General features: G+C 33.4%; 1 protein-coding gene across 2 annotated transcripts in view; it reads left to right on the top strand.

Annotated features, from left to right (window-relative positions):
• Positions 1-16399, top strand: part of GXYLT1 (glucoside xylosyltransferase 1) — a 40720-nt gene that overhangs the window by 13960 nt on the left and 10361 nt on the right. For both annotated transcript variants that reach the window (XM_019748443.3, XM_019748442.3), the window contains 5 exons: positions 2196-2367; positions 5300-5425; positions 8306-8557; positions 14425-14548; positions 14844-15016. In XM_019748443.3, the coding sequence (XP_019604002.1) occupies positions 2196-2367; positions 5300-5425; positions 8306-8557; positions 14425-14548; positions 14844-15016 (847 nt within the window). The remainder of the gene's footprint in view (positions 1-2195; positions 2368-5299; positions 5426-8305; positions 8558-14424; positions 14549-14843; positions 15017-16399) is intronic.

Below are 16399 nucleotides of genomic sequence, written 5' to 3'. Positions count from 1 at the left end.
CTAACACCAGATACATATGCGAAAAAAGTGGCGTGGCAGGTGGATGGGAAAAGGATAAATTCTGTGGTAACTAACAAATGGCGCTTGCACAGTTGGATAACCATGTGCAAAATTTGTCATTGTACCCTACCTCAACCCATTCATAAAATTCAATTTCTGGTAGATTAATCTAAATTTTAAAGGCAAAATATATACCTAATATTATACCTTAATTTAATGATAATCCTAATTCTTTGATGAAGATTATCACCACTGCTGGAATAGGAAATGTACTTCTTGCCAGAACACCATTTTATATGTATCTTCCCCATTTAATACCATTAACAAAGTGGTGTAATAATATTTAACTTTATGAATTATCCGAGGGAGGTTATTTTTCCCCTTAAAAAATACATATATTTTTAAAGAATCTCATCTGTAGAATAATTCACCCATTAGCCTGAACAGAGGGCGCATTATCGAGGTATTGACGAGTTTAAGGTTCAGCCGGCCAGTAGAGGGATCTGGGAAGCAAATGACTCTTATGTTTTCTAGGGGATAGTAACTTGGCTGAAGAGTTTTTCTGCTCCTCTGCTGAAAGCTGACAATTAACCAGTAATTGTGTAGGTGAAAGATGTACCAATGTAAGAGAAACCCATTTTCAGGCCTAAGGTACCCAATCAGACCAGAAAAGCATCAGTTTCAACTGCTCTGTTAAATATCCCTTAGCAAAAAAAAAAACACAAAAAAAAAACCAAGCCTGTTAATAGGAAGGAATAGATCCACAATAAAAGCAGGATTCAGACATAGTTTTCTATCCTATTAATATGAAAAATTCCAAATGTTTAATGTTAAAACATTAAGCTATATGAATTTGATATTCAAGTATGTTTTCTACAGTCAGTTGTTTGTGTTAAATGTTATTTCGTGTTTTTTCTCCTTTCTGGTGTCCTTGGTGGTTGAGGGATTACCCATGAGCAAGATCAAGCTTTTCCTCAGAAAATCAGAAAATAGTTTTGGGACCTCTCTAACATGTGGACAGATGAATGCTCAGGATTCCAAAGTCCTATGCTAAGGAACATAACTACAGTAATTTTAGCTTGGAAATTGAAGAGAAATGATTAATCACCCATCCCTGCTACTGCAAATCTCAGTAATGTTTACATAAAACTATTAATGTTAAATAATGTAATTTTTAATCTTTGTGTATTTTACAGAAAGGATCTCTAAGCCAAAATTGAGTTAAAGTCAAATTTGTATGTTTTTAGTTTGGAATGTTTGTATTGTATAATACTTTAATATGTTATTAGTTTGTTTTATGTTGTTTTCCATTCTTACATTCCTTTAGCTGTCAGTTCCAAAAAGATTATTTTATGCCATAATTACAGATGAGATCTTTATATTGTAAATACGTTATATAGCCTAGGCCAATAACTTGGGTTTAGAGAATCTTTCCTTCCAAAATTACATAACAGTGTTTGACTAGTATGTTTTAGACTACCTCAGAAATTTTATGTTTCACTGATTACTTGATAAATGAATGTAGTCAGTGAGAAAAAATTATGTAAAGGAAACTTTTCTTGTAATCATCATGGTTGAAGATTGGATATATCTTCATGAAATATTTGTAGATGATTTTATGTCTGCGTTTGCTTCAAAACGATCCGTTGTTTAGTGAAAGGGGATGTGGGCAGAGGTTTTAGGTGAAATAAGAATACTTTTGAATGGATAATTGTTACAGCAAGGACGTGGGTACATGGGGATCTTTTGTTGTATTTTCTCTACTTTTATGTTTTTGAGATTTTTTTTAAATAAAAAAAAATTTTAAACTTGAAGTCTTAAATCAGTAATGTCCCCTTTCTCAATTGGGGAGGTTCCTTGAAAGAATTAAGCCCTAATGCCCTAACACATCTAGTGTGAGTAATGAATTAACTTCTCTCCTGTGCATCTAGAATGGTGCTAGTTATGTACCATTCTTGGAAGAGTTGAGAAAGTAGGCCTTTGTGTTTCGTAGTGGAATGTTGGCTGAGAAAGGCTGGTTGAGGGTATAGAAATAGATGATTGATTCAGCATCATGCTGTTTTGTAATGTGATGTTTCTTTGCTTTTTAAGTAGAAATTTTGAACTTTGGTTTTTGAACATGGTCAAAATACCATGTTGTTAACATGTTACCTTATACTAAAACTGTTGGAAAATGTGGTCTTCTTTTCTATTAGGTATAGTCTGAAAATACAGCCCATTGAGAGAATGCACTTAGCTGTAGTTGCCTGTGGTGAAAGACTGGAAGAAACTATCACCATGTTGAAGTCAGCTATCATTTTCAGCATCAAACCTCTTCAGTTCCATATTTTTGCTGAAGATCAACTGCATGATAGTTTTAAAGGCATAGTAAGTATTTGAGACTTAAGTCTGAGAGTTGAATATTTAATGGTGTACTATAATAGAATGTTATTTTATTCCTTTATTGAACAAAAACATTTGTCTGTAACTCTGCCCTAGTAGAGTGCGGAGTATTCCCTGCTACCACTTCAATCTGAGAGCCCAGATCTAGGGTATAAGAGAAAGGTTTGTTTTTGAACAGGAGAAGACTACTTAAGTCCTTTGCCCGTTATGGAGGTTTTAATTTACTGACTATAGTTCCAGGATGTTTTGACTGAGAAGTCCTGTGATTTAATTTTGTTCTCATGCTTGGCTTGGGAGTGCCTCAATCAAAGCGTGCATTTTTAATTCTGTTTAACTCTCGAATGACAATATGGAGGGAAGTGGCTTCTTGCTCTTATAAGAAAGTTCTTTATTTTGGTTTTGTATTAGTTATAATCAATTTGGTTCCAGTGGCAGAAAACCCCAAATAACAGTGGCTTAACTAAGATAGAAGTTTACTTCTCTCTCACATAAAAGTAGGCAGTCTGCAGTATACTGGTATCGCAGCTCCATTCTAGCCAACATAAGGGAGGAAGAAGTGAAGAGGGCAGTCTCCTCCGTCCCTGTTTGGATACTTTGCAGAAATTGCATATGACATTCCTGCCACTATTTCATTGGTCTGACTTAGTCATGTGACTGTACTTAGCTGTTTGTGAGGATTGAAAATACACTCTTTGATTGGGCCAGCCATGTAACCTCCTTAACGAAAGAAATTATTGCTATGCAAGAAGAGAACAGATAGATACGGGGGTGAAACATATAAGAAAAAGAAAATTCACCTGAAATCTCACTACCTTGTATTCTGAGATGGTGGTAAAGATGATGATAATGATTATTCCCACCCTTCCACCCCATCTACATTAAATTAATCTTTCACACTGATTTGGATATATGTATGCTTAGTCTAACTATATAGAAAAAAATGTAGATGATTTTTTTTTAAGTTAAATTAGTTCATTTTACACATCAGGTGAAAAATACTACTTGTGATCTCAAGCCTTTTAGTTTTCTGCCAAAATCTTTGATTTCAAGAGATAAAAGTTTTACTTATTGTTTTAAAATATTTTCATATATGTGTGTGTGTGTATCTATAGATACATATATGTGTGTGTGTGTATATATGTATGCACACACACATATATGTATCTATCTATCTATATATATCTATATATATTTTTTTTTTTAAACTTTTATTTTAAGTGTGTTTTTTTAGGACCCATCAGCTCCAAGTCAAGTAGTTGTTTCAGTCTAGTTGTGGAGGGCGCAGTTCACAGAGGCCCATGTAGGGAATTGAACCAGCAACCTTGTTAAGAGCACCACGCTCTAACCAACTGAGCTAACCGGCTGACCCAGTATCTATATTTTTGATATGAGCTTTGGTGATCTTGATCTGTTTGTCAGGATTATTTTCTAAAATATTAACTGAGGAATTAATCTTATCCTAATAGTTCAGAGAATAACAACAGATTGCTACTGACTGTGGAAACCTTTGAAAATGTAGTATGACACAGAGGCCCATGTAGGGAATTGAACCAGCAACCTTGTTAAGAGCACCACGCTCTAACCAACTGAGCTAACCGGCTGACCCAGTATCTATATTTTTGATATGAGCTTTGGTGATCTTGATCTGTTTGTCAGGATTATTTTCTAAAATATTAACTGAGGAATTAATCTTATCCTAATAGTTCAGAGAATAACAACAGATTGCTACTGACTGTGGAAACCTTTGAAAATGTAGTATGAAAAAGTAAAATAAGTAAAAAATTAATTGATTCATCTTATATGCAGCCACTTTATTGTATTCATATATTGCTGAGTTATTGCTTATGTAACATATATTACATTTTAAACTTAGTTTTTTTTTTTAGTCAGCTGAGAATGTTTGGTTTTGCTTTTGATGGAAGAGTATCAAATATTTTATGGAACATGTTTTTATTGCAAAGAAGACGACTAAGTATTAGAATGTTAAATAAAATATGATGATTTCATTTTGAAGTTAGTACTGAAATTGATCTTTAAGCGATTTATAAATTGCACAGAGAAAACACAATGCTAGTGTTTTAAACTAATTAATAGAGAATCAAAGTAGAGTGTTGGAAGTAAAGATATTCCCTTAAACTATGTTGGAAGGCATTAATGTTTTAGAAAATTACTTGAACAGTCGTAATTCACGAAGAGAACATAACATCTTCAGCCTGTTACATAAACGACTTAGTTTTCATCCTCCCCCATAGACTATGAATGCTCTGTAGGAAATTTGAATCAACAATGCTGTTGAAGCAACAATGATAGGTAATACTTAAACTGAATTTGAAGCAAGTCAGTGTCTTGAAATGCATTCAGAATACTAAAGAGTAAATGTATTCATTATAGATTTTCAGATTTGTTTCGCTTTTTGTAATGATTTTTTAGAAGTTAGCATTGGATATACATTTATTAGAATGTTTTATCATCAAGAATATCTATGCATATTAAAAGTACGTAGATAGACAAATATCTTCTAATCAGTTTCATATACATATTATGGTAATAAAATTAGTGCTTATTTTTTCTGAGTTTAATTTGTTTAGGGATTGAGAAGATTTATACATCGGATAAAGTTGAGGGAGATGTACAACTTGCAAGGCTCTTTCAACTTTCTGATTTTGTGATTAATATCATTATAATTTTAATTGTGCCTCCAATCTTTGTGGTGGAGTCTTTCTAGCATATTACTATAATTTTAAGGTTTTGAAAGAAAACAATATGGAGAAAGAAGACTGACTTTCTTTTAACTGTGTATATCATAAAATGTATAATATCTTAATTTTTAGCTTTTTTAAAAATAATCTGTTGGTTTATGATTTTACAGAGAAAATTGAAATAAATCTAAACTGAGTTTTTCTTTTATATTTTTTAGCTTGACAGCTGGTCATTTCTACAAACATTTAACTATTCATTATACCCAATAACTTTTCCAAGTGAGAATGCAGCAGAGTGGAAAAAGCTCTTTAAACCATGTGCTTCCCAGAGATTATTCTTGCCCGTAAGTTTTTTTCCCAGTGTTTTTTCTTTCCTTCTTTTTTTTTTTTTTTTTTTTGACTCTTGCTTTTACACACATGGGTTAATGAAGAGTTATCTATAAATCTATTTAATAAATACACACACACACGATTCCCGATTAGGGGGAATCCCTTCCCATAGAACAAATAAAAGCTACGATAGAAACCTCTGTTAAAATGAAAAATGTAAGTGGCTCTATTGAAATACTGTTTCCTACATTTTAACTTATTCAGTTGCTATAAACTTTTAGTTCTAGGAAGGAACAGAGGTTGTCAGATTTTAATGGAGCCAGGACTGTTGCCAGGAGAAAGGCATGAGAGTATCACATTCAAGTTGCAGGCTACGTTTATAAGTTGGGAAGTGAAGCAGATTGCATCATTAAGTCACCATTTTTGTGTTATACTAAGCCAGTTTACCTCTTCTAACTGATATTTTAACACAGACACAAAATTTAAAGCATGTGAACTTCAGAGGGACGTGGGAGCATTCATTCAGTGGGGCTGTCCTTTGGTGGTGTGCTTTGGTGATATACTCTTAATTGTTATTGTTATTATTATTTGTAATCTAAAAATATTCAGAAGGAAGGTTACCTGTTTCATTTTGAATTGATTTCACCCACAGTTTTGAATTTCACAGTAGTTAAATTAGGACCACTATAATGTTTAAAATAGTTATGGCAGTAGCAATACTGAATTTAAGAAGCTCTAAAGTTTCTGGGAAGTATACGTATTATGGGGAAGAAACTGCAGTTACTTGTTATTAAGTGGATTAAGGCAATTCTTAGCATACTAAGAACATAGTTTACGGAATCCAGGATGTCAGTAAGAGTGATAGTTATAATTTTCACAGCTGAGTCTGCCTAACCAGTATCTTTGTGTTGCTGTGTGTAAAAAATTTGGATCCCAGGATTTTTCTCACCCTCTACTTCTATTGTAAGAAGCACCCAAATAAGGAATTGAGATAGGAAAAAGTTTAAGAAGTTGCAGATACTTCATGTAGGCTTTATAAATTAAAAAAAGAAAAAAGTATGTTGAATCATTGCAGTATTAGTCATTTAATTAATAATTTGAGTGTCTTTTTTTTTTTTGCCAAGAATCTGTACTGAAGTGCTGGGTATATAGGAATGATTGGAACAGACAGGTTTCTTGTTTTCATAGAGCTTATTGTCTGATGTGGGAGACAGACATTAAACAAACACAATATGACATTAAATAAACACAAATATGTTACTGAAGAAACAGTAAGTGCTGAAAGAAGTGTGACTTTGCGTCCATTTATCTTCCGTTCTGCATTATTAGCACATTTAATTGTTGATGTTGTGATATGAAATTTGTGCGATCATTTAGATATAATCTGGTTAAATTCCTAAATGGAATTTGAAATACTAAAGTAAAATGCTTGAAACTTATCAAATTGTCCTCAGACCTCACTGTTACTTCTGTATCTTTTTAATCAGAATTTAAGTAAATCGATACTTTATTTTTCTAAGTTATAAACTTTTTTTCCCCACCGAGTTTCTCCTCCTTTAAAAATAGATGGATGAAAAGAATGAGGTAAGCTCTGCCAATTCCTCCTTCCCCCAAAAGGAACCATAGAAAAATGCTGATGTGGTTGTTATTTAACCTTATGTCTGATCTTCAGTTGGCAGTGGCTCCTGGCAGTGAACTTAGAGCTTTATGCAGTGTCTTTCTAGTCTGCAACAATATAGTAATCTGTAGACATACATTGTATCAAGGTACAGAAGCAGCATGTTGATATAAAAACAATTCCCCTTATTCTCCTACTCCCTACAAAAGAGAGAGACATACAGACACATACATAACCTTTTAATTGGGGTCTTTGAACAAGTGAAGCTTCCCTTCAGGCGCTGCAGCAACTATCAGATTTTTTTCTTTTTCTTTTTTCCCCAGCCTGATATTAAATCAGTTGGTGGGGGGGAATGGGATGATTTCAGCCTCCTAGCTGCTCATTAAGGTAATGGCTTAACCTTAGCTGCAGGACGAGATAGCATCTTTGAAAAGGAGCAGAATGAGGCTTAAGCTCTTATTCTCATTATATTCTTAATAAAAAGGTTTAGGTTACCTAATTATTGAGTTTTACTAATGTACTGGAATAGGCAGTAAATTTAAATTTGCAGGAGTCAGATTAGTCTAAAGTTTACAGGTAAGGCAGAAATAAAAAAAATTATCCTTGAAAATCCCTGAAGAAGACACATTAAAGATTGAACATTTCTCAGAAAGTAACAATATAGCCAGTCTTTCTTCCAAGACAAGTCTTGTCCTCACCCTTGCTAAGTGTGTGCACACTTTCTTCGATTTGTTGAGGGACAATAAGCACAGAAATAAGAGCATGGACTCTGGAGCTGGGTGGTGTGGGTTCTAGTTTTGGCTTTCCCATTTCATAGTTGAGACCAAAACGATGTAAAGGTGCCAGTCGATGTTACAGGCCGAGAGAACAAGTTCAGATCTTCATTTGTTTGGTTTATTTCTATATTTATCTCAAGAAATTAAGATTCGAGATATAAATTCATCTAAGTTAATGTTTTTTGTTTCCATTACAAAAAACTTTCCTCCCTAATCTTGGAGGATATTGCTTTTATTTTATTCTTCCAATTGTTAGTTTTGAGTTTATGTTCTGATTTGCTTTTATAGCTTTTCTTCTCTAAAGTTAATAAAAAAGATTAGCATAGTATCTCTATATGCTGTTGTAAAAAATGACAGATTAAGGAAAAATTGCTCTACTTTAAAAAGCTTATGTAAATTAGCTTATCTCTTAGGCATTTCTTTTATAATTAAAGCCTCTTTTATGTTTTATATTAAATGAATAGAATTCTAGTTAATAATTCAAATATCTCTCCTCCTAGTTAATCCTGAAAGAAGTTGACTCACTATTGTATGTCGACACTGACATCCTTTTTTTACGACCTGTTGATGATATTTGGTCTTTACTAAAGAAATTTAATTCCACACAAATTGCTGCAATGGCACCAGAACATGAAGAGCCTCGAATAGGGTGGTATAATCGCTTTGCCAGACATCCATACTATGGAAAAACTGGGATAAACTCTGGAGTTATGTTGATGAACATGACTAGAATGAGAAGGAAGTATTTCAAGGTAAGTCACTGATACAGGTAGTTGGTTAACATTTCTCTACTTTTCTTCCAAATTGTTTGGTTTATGATTTAATTTTGCTTTATTAAAAACTAGCTTGAACTATTTGGAATTTTTCCATTTATCTAAAATAGTTGATGACATGCGTATTCTTAGTATTTTGTTTATTGGAGCATTACAGTAGGTCAAATCAGATGGCATAACAATGAATTAAAATAACAATGCACTAGGTAGCAAACATCATCTGCCTAGATGGTTATTCCAGGCAGTCGTTGCCATTTTGTAGTTGTGCAGCCATAGAATACTTTAATCTAAAGTATGATATGTCTTAGGGAACGCAGAGTCATGGTTCAGACTCTGGAGGCTGCAGGCTTGATTCAAACTCTGGGACCTTTGAACATCTCTGAGCTCTAGTTTTCTCGTCTGTGAAATGAGGAAGACAACAGTACCTACGTCACAGGGCTTTTGGAGGATGAAATTAGAACAGCAGCTAACACATCGTAAACGTACGGAGCGTGGCACACAGTAAACACTTAAATGTTAGCTAAGAACAGTGACTTCTGAAACACCCCTATGGACTTACTGGTTATCCCTCTACAGCTAGTTAGGACTAAAGTAAACATTAAGGGATAATGTGTCTTTTATGTTGTGAGTATATATGTATGTTTGTATATGTATATATTTGTCAGATATTTTTCTTATGGCTTCTGGTGGACCAGAATTTACACCATTATTTATTACTCCTTTCTATGTGATTTAAATCTTTGCTTCATTTAGAGTTGTTCCCTTTCATCTTTAGTTTAGGCCACAGTACTCCTTGTAGCCATCACATTCACATCCGAAGATTTCAATCTTAGGACATTTGGTACCCATCACTCTTATCTTCTGTAGATCTAGTAAACGGGTTTTTTTTTTCCACTTTCCCATTCTCTGAATCTTTCTGAGATCTTGATTTCATTTTAGTTTTGTCTCCCACAATTGAATACATTAATGAAACTAGTATATCTTGTGCTCTTGCTTAACAGTGAACATCTTTCTTCAAGTATCCAATTTAATATATCTTGAGTTTCAAAATTTCATGTACCGTAAAGTTTTACTGAATAAAACAGGTATACCATGAGTTTTCTATCTTTTCTGATTGTTAGACTATGTATAGTAAATATTATACCAGAAGATGGTGCTGTAAGATTATCTGCTAAGGAATAATGTGACTTCTCAGAAACTCTTCATTTTAAATTCACAGAATTATGAGAAGTTTAGTGTTGCAAAGAACCTTAGAGATAATTTAGTGTAACATCATTATTTGATTTTTAAAAAATTTCAAAATACAATTATATAGTTCAAATCTATGATTATTTTTTGCTTATTTAAATGTCATTCTTAAGTACTTTAACAGTTTCTCCCCTTCCCCTTTTCTGTTTGTGTGTGGCATGTTCTAAACCAGCTAGAGATATGGATATGGGAGATGAAATAATTTTGAAACTTTCAGATTTTTGTTTTCTTTTGTGGATTAATGACTTAATGAAGAAAAGTATGAGGGGCATTATTGTACATTAATTCAGTAGGTGTAGTTTAGCTCACACCTACTGTTTCTGTGTTCCAAGGAACCCTACTGTTGCATGTTGGGAACAATGCAGATTTGCTTTGTTTTCAAATATTATTACATTTATGATTGCTAAGATGTTTCTACAAAATTTATTTTTTAATTCCTTTTTCATATATCTTTTTTTGTTTTCCAGACTATATCTGTAGCAAACATGGCCTTTTTTTTTTCCATTTGATTCTACAATTTTTGGCACAGATCTTAAAACTTAGGGCTCTTGTCATATAACTGAATTACTGAAAGTAATAACTTTCCCAACTGTTTCATATAGAACAGTGAATATTGTTCCATTGTTCTTGTCACATGAAGACTGTAAAGCTACCCATTTATGATGATAGCCATGATTTTAATTCTTATTGCTTTGCTGTCTCCCAATACATACCACTCAGGACTGTTCAGTTCCAACCTGATGTATTATACTTATATATATTAAAAATTAAAATAGTAAAAATTCAACTTTTTTGTTTTTTGTTTTTTGTAATACTTGATAGACAATGATAGAACACTGGTTAAACTTTTGCTTTGTATTTTGTGTTATGATTGTATGTGCAGTGCTGAATCCTTATTAGTATATTTCTTAACCATTTTCTATTTATTAGAAAACAAACCAAAGAATATAAATAAGGCGTCTTGAGAATCCTTCCCTTGTATGTTTACTGTACTCTGTTCATGTCTTGCCAAATATTACTTTGCAAAGTAGTTTTTGTCTGTTTTCTCCACCTATTGAGGGCAGGGTGTGTCTTTTGTACAGCTTTGTATTCAGAATATTTAGCATGGTGTCTGGCATGAAGTGACCACTGAATAGGTAATTAGCGGCAGAAGACAGATGAAAGTTTTAGAAACCGGCCCATTAATGAATTATTGAAAAGAATGGACAAGAGAACACTTACTATGAGGTGGACATAATGGTTGTTGTTACATATTTGAAAGATGTATGTGGTGGAGGACTTTTATTGTGTTACATATATACTACAGCTTATGAGAGCAGAGTATCCATAAACATCTTACCAAAAGGGATAGAATTTTTCAGAGATTAGTGGAGTAACTAATCTTTGGGAATTGATGTGTTCCAGTTTCTAGCATTGTTGGAACATAATATGAATAGCCACCTGTTAATTTTATATTTATGTATAAGATAGACTGATAATGAGCCTATTTTCAAAAGCATACACAATTCTAAAAATTAAACTAATTGATCTTAATATAATACACGTGCGTTTGGTAGTAGGTTTGCTAAAATTAGTAAATTAGAACTACATTTTAAAAAATAACAGAACTAAATCATGCTTACAAAAATTTAAACAATTCTTTGTATGTGGAGTAAAAAGACAAGTCCCCTCTTTACATACCATTGTCCTCAGTTTCATTTCTTTGCCCCATGAGGTAAACTTTGCTATGTACCATATTCTTCAGACCCTTTTAAAAATGTGTTTTGAAACTCATACACGTGTACGTTAGCACTTACATATAGGATCTTTTTATAAATCTTCATCTTGCTTTTTTTACTTAGTAAATATATAATTGACTGCTTTTTATGTCATTATACATAGTTTGACAAATTTTTAATGTGTGTACGATATTATGGAGAATGGATCATTTGGTTTTTATTTGTTATGTACTAGTATGAACATGTAGTTATATGGCTGGGGAAAAACCTCATATATTTTAATTTGTGTTTTCCTGACTATACTGCCAGTGAGGATGAAAATCTTTTCGTATAATTTTTAGCCATTTCTGTTTCCTCCTTTGTGAATGGCTGTTTGTCGATATCCTTAGACCATTTCTCTACTTGATTGTTTTTCTGTTTTTATTTTTCTATTTTAATATTTTTCTTTTTCTATTTTTATAAACTCCTTTTATATATAATGTCTATTAACTTCATTTCTTATTCCTCTTTCATTGGTTTTCTTGCATATTCTAGATTATATTATCATCAAATAATATTGATATTAATTGCTTTTTGTCCAGTATTTTTCTAGTAGGATTTTGTTACTATATAAAGGTTTTTTCCCTGCTTTGATTCCCCCCCCCAAGACTGCCTGGACCTTGTATATATCTGTCATTGATTTTTTTTTCTTTGAATAGGTATATTTCTTTATCTGTCTATTTTTTTTTTAATCTTCATCACTTTATTTCATAGTAATTGTTCTACAAAGGAAATTATTACATTTTTACCTGTGTTAGATGCTTTCTTGGGTTATCTATCTTGTTTCTATACCGTCTTTTAGCTTAATTCTAAGCTCTACAACCTCAAGAACAAGTCATTATTTGTTTACTTATTAATTCATGGATTCAATTAGTCATTAGCCATCTAGTTTAGTAGCTAGGAGACTAGCTCTGGAATCAAACTACCCAAATTCAAGTTCTGGATCTGCCACTTGCTAAGTGCACAGTTTAGGGCAAATTATTTCACCTCTTTGCTTCTTAGTTTCTTCATCTTCCTCAGCTTCGAGAGGCTGCCTGCATTCCTGGCAGATGGTCCCTTCCATCTTTCAAGCCAGGTATATCACTCTGACCTCTGCTTGTATCCTCAGATCTCCTTCTCTTCTATCTATCTTTGAACAGATGGAATCCAGTGAAGACTTGAACATGGCATGGTACAGCTGGTCCACCGTCCTATTGAATGTGTTGCTGGTCTTTGTCCTGTGCAATTCTTATTTTCTTTCTCTGATCTTACGAACATTTAGTTTACATGCTCAATAACGTATTTCAGAGTCATCCTTTCAATAAAGTATTTTATTATTAGTTTCTTAAGTACAACTTGTGTCAGTCATTTTCCAGATTTTTGGAGAGGGGGATTTCTGATTATTTTATAATTACTGTGTTTACTGCATTCTGAGAAACTTCACACAAGGATAATACAATTATAGCAGATCATATCTAGTTTAAATACATAGGATTTTTTTTTAAATTCTAGCTCTTCTTTATCTTAAAAGAGAGATCGTTTATACCCCCGTTGAGTTTATTATGTATCCTAGAATAGCTCATACCATGTTTCCCTGAAAATAAGACCTAGCCAGACAATCCGCTCTAATGCGTCTTTTGGATCAAAAATTAGTATAAGACCCGATCTTATTTTAATATAAGACTGGGAATATTATATAATATAATATGATGTAATATAATAATGTAGTATATAATATAATAATGCCAGGTCTTATATTAATTTTTGCTCCAAAAGATGCGTTAGAGTTGATTGTCTGGCTAGATCTTATTTTCGGGGAAACAGGGTAACAATGTTTTTCAAACTGGCGAAGTATCAGTGTTGTTGTTGTTTTTTTTTAATTTACAATCTGTCATGAGCCAATACTTTTCTAAAAATGATGTAAATAAGTTACTAGAAAAATATTAGACTAAATAGACATAATATTATTAAATTGCTATAAAAGTGTTAAATTGCTATAAAAGTTTTCTAAATCTTGCCCTTAGTTTCCATACCTAATCTTGTAGAGGGCTTAAAAATTTCACTGGTTGCCACACTGCAGACTGCACTTTGAGGAATACTGGTTTAAGTTTGAGAGTTTACAAGAGTCAGATAGGTTCATAAGAGGCTTCGTATTCAACTGCACCCCTTCACACCCCACATTCATACTATCCAGAGGTATATTCATAGCCTCTTTCAACTCTGTTGTTTCCTTAGGCATTTGACTTCGTATTTTAAAATAATGAGCTATGAGCAACTCCATAGAGACTGGAAAGGCACCTGATGAAATTCAGTATCTATTTTTGATTTATCAGTTTCAAATGATCTTTACGAAATGCCAATTATGAAAGATTACCACATCAGTCGAAGAATAAGTGATCATGGCAATAATAGTAATAGAACTGAGCATGTACCATGTATCAGGTGTCATTCCTAGTACTTTTCATTTGCATATTAACAGGTTTAATCCTCAAAAACTCTGTGACATAGACATGGACAGAGGTGCTGTGTCTAGACATTTGACATAGGAACTAAAACAGTCTGCGTTTTAAGATGAGGTCACAGTCCCAGGATTTAAACTATCACCTACTTTCTCTTTCCTGACTTTTGTTTTATCACCTCTACGTGCGGCTTCAGATAGCTTCTTGTGTTGTCTTCCCCACTCCAGCTGGACAGGCTTACTCACATACAGGTTTACATGAGAGTCACTGGGTTTTGGAACAAAAGAAATTTACATTTCTTCTTGCTCTGTAATGATTGCTAAGGGAAGGTTTGGGGAACTGCCATTATGCTGCCATTTTAAACCTGGAAGCCTGAGTATCTTTTTAATGTATTTACCGACAGAATGATATGACAACTGTACGACTACGATGGGGAGATATCCTTATGCCATTGCTCAAAAAATACAAACTAAATATCACATGGGGTGATCAAGATCTGTTGAATATCATATTTTTTCATAATCCAGGTAACCATTTAAGTTTCTTTAATTTTCATTTATAAAGAGTTATAGATAATATTTAGTCAATAGTGAAGAAATGCATTTATTTGATTTTGGCTTATATTAATGGTTATCACTATATTTAAGACAGAGTAAAACTTTTCTTGGATATTGATTGAGTAGGAAAAAATCTAAATGCCAAACATTCTTTACCATTTAAAATTTTCTGTAAGAGCTGTATTTTTAAGCTAGAATTTTTGCAGAATGTTAATTCTGTGGAATTAGGGGTATTTGCTTCATTGTTTTGTTTTTCTTCACATAGAAAGCCTTTTTGTTTTTCCGTGTCAATGGAATTACCGACCAGATCATTGTATATATGGAAGCAATTGCCAAGAAGCAGAAGAAGAGGGAATCTTCATTCTTCATGGGAACAGAGGTGTTTACCATGATGATAAACAACCAGCATTTAGAGCTATTTACGAAGCACTGAGAAATGTAAGCATTTTTTTAAAAAAAAGTTTTTATGTGGGTATACTTACAAGCTCACAGAGAATTTGGGAGAATAGTACAAAGAATGTCCACATCCTTTACTAAGCTTCATGAGTTATTAACATTTTACCCCTTGCTTTATCAATTGATTCTTTATATATACGTTGCTTTTTTCTGAACCATTTGAATATAAGTTGACTACATTATGGTCTTTTCCCCCTAAAAACTTCAGTGTGTTTTCACTAAGAACAACGACATTCTCTTATTAACCAAAGTGCAGGTATCTAACTCAGGAAGTTTAATATTGACACAATGCTGTAACCTGCCACCCTTGTATCTTTGCTCTTCTTTGATCTAGGACAGTTTCTGAGTCTGTCTTTTATGGCATTGGCATTTACTGAAGGATAGAGTCCCATTTGCCTCTCATATTATTAGAATGTTCTTCATACTGACTTGTCTGATATTTCCTTAGAATTAGGTTCAAGAATATGTCCTCCTGAATACTGTATAAGTGATGTGGTGTCCTTCTCAGGCTGTCACATTCACAGTTACTGTTGTCTGCCGGCCTCTCACTGGGGATGTTGATTTTAATTACTCAGTCAAAATGTCGTTCAGTTTCTCCACTGTATAGTTGTTTTTCCTCTTGTAAGCAGCCTGTGGGGTGGGGAGACTCTAAAAGATCATGTAAATACTCTGCTCATCAAAACTTCCGTACTATATTTAGTATCCATTGTGAGTTCTTGCCCAAACCAATCTTCACTGTGGTCGTTGCAAACTGATAGTTGTACAGCTCTAATACTCCTTCCACATACAGCCTTGGCACCCTGCTGTAAGTAAGAGCTTTCCCCTTTTACCCATTTATTGATCTACACGTTATCAGTATGAACTCATTAATATGTATTTTTTCGATGATTTATAATGCAGTATTCCATTTTATGTTAATGGCAAATTTGTTCCAAATTTGGCCATTGGGGAGCCCCTTTTGGCTACTTCTTATGCCCTTTTGACAAATGCCCATCATTATTTTGAATAACTCCTCATTACCTACCCAAACAAAATATTTCAAGCTCATCTTGATATACCTTCCCAACCCGAGCACTGAAATTAGCTGTCTGTCAAATGCGCTTTTATTCCTTTTGGTGGGCTCTGGGTGCTACCCTGTTTCCCCAAAAAATAAGACCTAACTGGACAATCAACTCTAATGCGTGTTTTGGAGCAAAAATTAATACAAGACCCAGTCTTATATAAGACCCGGTCTTACATTGGGTAAAATAAGACCGGTCTTATATTAATTTTTGCTCCAAAAGACGCATTAGAGCTGATGGTCCAGCTGGGTCTTATTTTTGGGGAAACACGGTAGGCATGCTTGTTGGTACCAGGGTGTCTTCT

This window comes from Rhinolophus sinicus, chromosome 1 (genome assembly GCF_057876585.1).
Source record: "Rhinolophus sinicus isolate RSI-liver-muscle chromosome 1, RSI-T2T, whole genome shotgun sequence".
Classification (NCBI taxonomy): Eukaryota; Metazoa; Chordata; class Mammalia; order Chiroptera; family Rhinolophidae; genus Rhinolophus; species Rhinolophus sinicus.
Note: the sequence above shows the minus strand (reverse complement) of the source record. Positions and strands in the feature narration are given on the sequence as shown.